Below are 7,688 nucleotides of genomic sequence, written 5' to 3'. Positions count from 1 at the left end.
TACTACCAGTATTAATATGAAATTAAATTGACATTTTATTAAAAATACCATACCATACCATGATTTCTTATTAGATTCAAAGGAAATAAATTTTCTGGCAGAGATGATTTTGTAGCCAATTAAAATCCTGGATTTAAGTGAGTTTTGGTGCTAATTGTAGCTTTCGGGCATAAGAATTAGCCTTTTTCAGTTTGCATAGAGCTACGTAATGGCCAACACGAGAAACTCATGAAGTAAGGTGTTTTTTTTGTTTAGCAGACGCTTTCTGATTTATAGGCTACTAAGCAGAAGAAAATTAAAATTTAGTTGGTAACCATGGAAATGTCCTTAGACAGTGAAATAATTACATTTAACATTGTAAGGAGGTGTAATAAACCCCAAAAGTTCTTAGCCACAATGTGGTGTATGGCTGCCATAGAAATCTCATAGTTAACTAGAATGCTGCCGCCTACGGCCGAGCTTGTCGCCAGTTCGTTTTAAACCTTCAGCCAATGAGAGGCCGTAGAGTGGTTCCGCCAAGGAGGATAATAATCCTCCTTGGTTCCGCGGCTACTATCGCAGGAGATAGATAATGGCATTCTCTCTGGTGACATTAAATTCTTGGCAGAACTACTCTTTGAGCTCTGATTGGCTGAGATCTGGCTATCGTCTGCCACGGCGTTTGGTCCATTTGCCAGTTACACGGCAGCATTCTAGTTACCTATGAGATTTCTATGATGGCTGCTTCCTAAGTTCCGATTGTAAAATGCAAAGTCACATGTTTAATTTTTATAATTCTATGGCCATAGATGTCTACTTCTCTCATAAGAGATAATATAGTTCTGGCTTAATGGGGCTACAAAATAATTTTAATATCAGTAGTTTCTGCTCTAGTTTCCAGAATGAGGGCTGGAAAAATTCATAATATGATTGGTCTTATCTGATTGAGGTACTGAATGGAAGGATCTACTTGAAATACGGGCTGATTTTTTTCAATGATTTTGACGCCCTATAACTTAACCAAAATAAATTTCGAATTCCAAAGACTACAAAAAAACTATGTAATCCACAGCCAATGAAATTGCTGAGCATTGCGCTATGGTTAGTTTCTGATAAAAATCCTTGCCGTACACCATAAAACATTTTTTTTTCTAAAAATAAAAGCTTCTGCCGTTCCGCGGCCGCTTCGAGTGAAAAAGCTGTGCTAAATATGAACCCCCTGCCCACCAAGTGGCGGGTACAGAAAAAACTCAAGAGGGGGTTAAAAGAAATCTTAAGCTACGGGTGAATTACAAATCATCCCAGCGCCTCCCCCCCCCCCCCCATGCGCCTCCCATATGTATCCGCCACTGTGCCCATCTCGGTTCTTACGCCGCTGATTTGGCCTTATTCGCGACCGAAACGAGTCTAGGTAGCGTATAGGTAACGTCTATGATCTAGAGTCTGCTACAGATAAATTAAAATGTCATAAGAATGTTTTTTTCTCAAACAAACATCAAAATATAAGCAAACGATGCAAAAATTATATTAAAATGCAAGTATCATTATTATAAAGTCAAATTGACTAATAACGATGAGGAAAAACTAATAGCGTCTGCTTTTCCGCTACCTATCTAGGTTTCCATGGTGAACCAAAGGGGGCGTAGTGATATTTTTCGGTCGTTAATACAATCGATATAACGCACTTATAAAATAAAAGGTAAATAATTGGTAAGTTAAAACTATTTAAATATAAGCAAGAATGTATTGAAGTTACTAAGAATATTGGACTACAGGATTCTGATTCCCATCCTCGCAGCCTTTGGAGCTTAAATTCGTCTGCTTTCCCATTCAAGTTTTCTATATGGTATAACCTTGAATGCGCCTTAAATGCAGACGAACTTTCTCGACAAAAGCTGCGAGGATGGTACCAGGGGTTAATGCTATGCTCAAATATTCTTAGTAACTTCAATACATTCTTGATATAAGTACTAACAGATACGAGACAGTCACCCCTCCACCCCCCCCCCACCTACGCCGGCCCCAATTTCCGCCATAATAATCCTTGTTTTTACACGAAACTTAATCATTATCAATAACAAAATAAATATTAATTTAATTGATATATTCAAAAAATTTCAAGTTTCCAATATCCGCTTTAATACTTTAGGCGCCTCTTTGGCACCCCCTGACCGTCGGTGCCCAGGGCGTATGCCCCCTGCCCCCCCTTACTACGCCTCTGATACGAGAATTAAAAAGACACTATGGATGAACTTTAAAACCATATTTTTTTAACCAAAATGTAAAAAACGCTATTTGGTTTTTAAGGCTTTTAGTCGACACCATATGTTTTATTAAAAAAAACCAGGCACGTTTGGAAATCAGCGTCGTCTGCTTATATGATTTAATTTTCTTCGATCGTAGATACTTTGTTTGAATGTGCAGTGTAACTGTTCTTCTAAGCCTTTGATTTTGATATTACGGATACATTTTATAATTCCACTTCTTGTTTTAACTGACATAAAAAGTAACAAAAATGTCTTATAAAGGCGGCGGTCAAAAAGTGCAGAAGGTGATGGTTCAACCTATCGTATCCTTTTATTAAATTTCATTTTAGTAATGCAGGTCACCATTTTGTGTGAAATATTTGACGGGCGTTTTACCATGCTTAGATAATCAACCAGGTTGGCGCTAGCCATGTAGTAATTTTGTTTCTAATGCTTGGACCTTCTGAAATCTAATCAGCAGTGTACGTTTTAGCCTGTTTGAAGTTAATATTCAATGGCTACAAGGATCTGGTATTCCACGTTTCAAATACTATTTCTTTCCACAAACGCATTTAACAAGTCTGCATTGAGCATCCAAGCTTTTAAGCTTCTTTTAAAACTACCTTCTTTGGAATTGACCCAGGTGTCTTTACCAGGCTCTCTGAGTGTTAAGTTTGACCTCTTCTAGAATTGTCTTCCCAAATCTGGAATCCCTACGTGTCTCAGTAGATTAAACTATTGGATGATGTTTTATCCTGGGCCTCTGATTAATTAGTAAATATAATTAAGTTGCCCAGTTTTTCACTAAATTCAAAACACTGAATGTTATTATTATTATTCATAATTTGGTCCATATTTTATCTTAAAGCCTGAAAATGGGAAGTCTTGAAAAATTCTTCCATTCCCGAATGGAATCAGGGTCCTTCCTGAAGAGATGCTTTTCACCTAAAGCACTACATTTGTTTAAAGCTAAACTAAGATAACAACTTAAATCTGTGATCTTATTTTGATACTTCTATATTATAATATTGTTAAATTTTTTAGATTATTTTGCTATATTTATTATGGTAACTCCCTGAGCTGTTTATGCTGGCAACCCGAGCCACAAGTGTAGCGTGAAAGAGATCTGGCTAGTTCTTCCCTTAACCAAACTTAATTTTTGACGCTTTTCAAATGGCCAGGAGACCATCCAAAGTTGATAGAAGGCTAATTCAAATGATAGAAATCCAATCAAATTGGATAGAAGGCGTATAAAACGCATCGACAGGGGGTTTTTTATCTATAAAAAAAAAAAAAAATCAGCTAGGCTAATACCCAAGGCACCACCTTAGGCCTAAGTCATCAAGCGACTTTTGAAGCCATTAATTCAGGTGGCCGGGTTACAAAAAAATCATGGATGGCGTCCTATGATGTGTCTTTTGAATTCAAATTGAATCAACCAGCTAAAATAGAGTAATGGCAGTGTGACGTCACGGCACGTCACCCACGCTTTTTCCTATAGATAAAAAATGGCGACCATGGTCAAAGCTACGGAGTGCCATTACTCTATATTGGTTTTTACTAACTAGTGCTCAATTATACATAATTTCATTAACAGCTCTGAATTTTTTTTAATATAAGTTATAACTTTCTGGTACACTTGACAAAATACGTTTCCTTGACATTTAATGTTTTCAGAACCTTATTTTCAGATATCTTCAAAATGTAAGTAATTTTTTTAAGCTTTACGGGGATTTTTGGAGATTAAATAAGTGCAATCACTCTTTGAGCTGGAGAGGCTTTAGATTTTCTTGTGTTACTGAGAATACACAAAAGCATTGTCATTTTGTCAGAAGCTTTCATTTTAACATTGCAAGTAAGCCAAAGCTAGGAAGAACTCTGGCAGGAAAGGCGCACATAAAAAATTTGTATAAGGTCAATCAATAATGCTCATTTAAATGGCAATGTTATTCTCAATATAGAATACTTTTGGTTTTGCTAAAATTAAATGTTTCACCCCAATTTTCCAATGAATCAAAAATGTAACAATAAGTTTGTAATTATATTTCAGAGAGCAAGAATTCAAGTCTGGTTATATGAAAATGTCAATCTTAGGATAGAAGGGCATATTATTGTAAGTTCTTAGTAATACTAACATCATTTAAACATACTGAGGAAAATTGGTGTTTTTGTAGAATACAGTTCATTTTTCTATATTTTTAATATATCCTAAATTTCAACTGAAATTAATATTTAATTTTGTATAATTTTTGAGTGAATATCAACACACCAACCAACTTATATTCAATTTTTTTTTGATACTTGAGACGATACTGGGATGATATTCAAGAGCAGCGTAACGTTTCCACACGTTAATTTTACAAAATTCATATCTCAGCAAATTTTCATTTCCACAAAATAAATTTGATACAGAAATGTTCAGTATCGTCTAAAGTATAAAAAGAAATAAAAATCGGACAATATGATATTTTGCCTATTTTTTATAAATTTTTATTGTTTCTTAACTAAGAAAGAATTATCTAGGCGTAGTTCTACTAAGGTCATTCACGTATTACAAAGAATGTATTCAGATACATAAGAAAATAAGGGTGAAGTGAACTACAGCGGCCTCATTGAATTTCATATTAATTTTGGTTGCGCCTGATAGACCTTGTCACATAGATGCCGAGGGTATTTTTTTATTTTGGCCGCAAATGAATATTTAATTTTTTAATTTAATTTTTTTAATTTTAAAAATTTATCATTTTCATTGAATTTTATATTAATTTTGGTTGCGCCTGATAGACCTTGTCACGTAGATGCCGAGGGTATTTTCTATTTTGGCCGCAAATGATTATTAAATTTTTTAATATTAAATATTTCTTATTTTCATTGAATTTTATATTAATTTTGGTTGCGCCTGATAGACCTTGTCACGTAGATGCCGAGGGCATTTTTTATTTTGGCCGCAAATGATTATTTAATTTTTAAATGTAATTTTAAAAATTTCACATTTTTGGGCATTTTCACGTGTTTCGTTGTACTTATTTCCGTCGTGTGTTCGCCGACACCACAGTTTCATTGTCCTAATAATTTCCACGTGATATTTCGGATATTCCCGTACTTCATAAAATCAATTGGAGTTTTTGTTCATTTTCTAGGTGTTTTGTATTTTTGGGCCACAAAGTGATATTCCCGTACTTAATAAAATCAATTACAGGTTTGGTTCATTTTCCAGGTGTTTTGTATTTTTGGGCCACAAACGCTTATTCCAGGTTGATATTAAAAGTATATACTTGATGCGTAAGGCTTGGTACTGTCCTCTAGGTCGCGTTATAGATGGCTCATCGCTTTTTTTAGTATGGGGTTGGGGAGGCGCCCAGCGCTTGAGCGAAGTGAATGCGCGGGGCCATCAGGCGCCAATACGCGGTATCTCAAAGAAGGGCCACCGTCAATGCTCGGAATATTGCCGGAGCGCGTCTGAAAAGTTGTGTCGACGGATACACGACGAAACTATTTTTAAAAAAAACCTAACTAATCCACTAAAATTACTATTTTTTTAAAATTAAGTTAATGAAAAAATTATCATTTGCGGGCCAAAAAAATAAGTACGTAATCTACGCGTCAAGCGCTACATACTCCGCAAAAAAAAGTCATCCCCCACAATTACTACTTTTATAAAATTAAGTCAATTAAAAAATAATCATTTGGGGCCCAAAAAAAATAGTTTCGTAATCTACGCGTCAAGTGCTACATTTTCCGCCAAAAAAAAGCAAAATTACATGAGGCCGCTGTAGTTCAATTTTGCTGAAAATAAGGTTTGGTACTATCCTTGCGTGCTTCATAACAAAAGCTCATCCGCTGATGATCAGTGATAGTATTTTCCATATGATTGTTCTCGACTTCTTATGTCCCATTTGCATGCTTGAATCAACTTTTGCGTGTTCCATCGCTTGAAACTGAGCTGCTTATTTCAACAGAGTTATGGATTGAGATCTAGAATGCAATATACTTTCTCCATAACTCAAAATGCAAAATACGAAATGCATTTATAAAATTGGTTTTTCGAAATGTAAAATGGTTTTTACAGCTCAAAATAGAAATACAAAATGCATTTTGAAAATGTTTTTACAAATGCGCAGTTTGTAAAGATCTTAAAACCCTCCTCGCAGTCAGCGTGGGAAATAAAGTGGTGGCACTATATGTTCTTCAGCTTCTGAGTAACTAAGTATCGCCATCTATGATTACTTGGGACTAAATAGCAGGCGAACTTTCCCTAACCAAAATGCAAAATAGTTTCCTAGAAACTCAAAATGCTTAATGTAAAATGCTAAATACTTTTCTAACTCAAAATGCCAAATGGTATTTTGCATATTCAAAATGTCCTCACCGTCACAAGACTAATACATATTACCTCTGTGATAAATATTTATTTAACTTGTAGGGTTTCGATGAATACATGAATCTTGTCTTGGATGAAGCAGAAGAAATTCACATGAAAACTAAACAGAGAAGAAGCATAGGTTTGTTTTCAACGAGTTCTAATACTTGTTTCTATAAAATAAAATGCATGTGGCTTTTATGTCCCAAGACACAGCTTTATTAGTAATTCTTTGCATGCGTGTTAGAAAAATCTATCTATAAATAAAAAGCTTTTATTATTATTATTATTACTACTGTAGCTCAAGTTCATAGACTTGTAAAAGTAAGAGGCTGTGAGGTAAGAGCCACATTAAAACCAGAAAGCCCCGTTATTTTTTTTATAAAACTATACTATTTTTTATAAAAGAAATTATTTGAAAATTCCTGATTTTAGTACCAATGAAGTATCAGTTATCGCATAACTTTACTAAACTACCACTTTTTGAAAAATAATTTTTTTTATTAATTTAGCTTACTATTTCTTCATCTATATTTTCCAGGTAGAATATTGCTTAAAGGTGAAAATATTACTGTAATCATGAGTACACAAAACACTTAATGTGTGATGTTTCAGCATTACTTGTCATCACGTTCACTTCAGTTTTCTCACATTTTTAATCAATTGTATTTTACCATTAAATACTTTGTAAATTGTTTTGTTGAACATTTCTTATTTGAATGACTAAACTTAAAAAATTGTCGATAAATTGAATTTTTTTATGGTGATAAAAGTATGTTCTTTCTGTATTATTTGTGTACTGGTACGAAAAGGGTATTCGGAATCATGCCATCTAGGAGCAACAAACAGAAGGAGAACACAGCTAGCCTTTAAACACTCTAACGAAGGGTTGTGTACGAATTTGATTTGACGAGCGTCACGAGCCTTTACGCTGAACGTTTTACGGGCAGGGGGGGAAGACAATTTCCGAATATTCCCCTTCCGACGGCAGCAGGCGCTAAAGCGTCTAGCCAATGAAAAACGTACACAAGAAAATCCACGACGTTTGACGGGTTGCGTTCTCCTTGTGTGGGGTGTTGTGTTTGTTGCTCCTAGATGCCATA

At 34.8% G+C, this 7,688-nt stretch overlaps 1 protein-coding gene across 1 annotated transcript; it reads left to right on the top strand.

Moving 5' to 3' along the window:
- Nucleotides 1-2,353: 2,353 nt before the first annotated feature.
- Nucleotides 2,354-7,281, top strand: SmE (Small ribonucleoprotein particle protein SmE). Its single transcript, XM_090166507.1, has 5 exons — nucleotides 2,354-2,548; nucleotides 3,903-3,929; nucleotides 4,276-4,338; nucleotides 6,649-6,727; nucleotides 7,127-7,281. Exons 1-5 carry the CDS (start codon nucleotides 2,495-2,497, stop codon nucleotides 7,183-7,185), a joined length of 282 nt encoding a protein of 93 aa, XP_090022633.1. The 5' UTR covers nucleotides 2,354-2,494; the 3' UTR covers nucleotides 7,186-7,281.
- The last annotated feature ends 407 nt before the right edge of the window (nucleotides 7,282-7,688 follow it).

This window comes from Leiobunum rupestre, chromosome 2 (assembly GCF_980474605.1).
Source record: "Leiobunum rupestre chromosome 2, qqLeiRupe1.1.hap1, whole genome shotgun sequence".
Taxonomy (NCBI): domain Eukaryota; kingdom Metazoa; phylum Arthropoda; class Arachnida; order Opiliones; family Sclerosomatidae; genus Leiobunum; species Leiobunum rupestre.
The sequence above is the reverse complement of the archived record's forward strand: the minus strand, read 5'-3'. Positions and strand labels throughout refer to the sequence as shown.

Bases quoted from the DNA above. Each gene is read 5' to 3' on its own strand.
- SmE (XM_090166507.1), top strand. From the start codon at position 2,495: ATGTCTTATAAAGGCGGCGGTCAAAAAGTGCAGAAGGTGATGGTTCAA. The intron at 2,549-3,902 runs GTATCCTTTTAT...TAATGTTTTCAG, and splicing joins AGGTGATGGTTCAACCTATC to AACCTTATTTTCAGATATCT. The intron at 4,339-6,648 runs GTAAGTTCTTAG...TTTAACTTGTAG, and splicing joins GGATAGAAGGGCATATTATT to GGTTTCGATGAATACATGAA.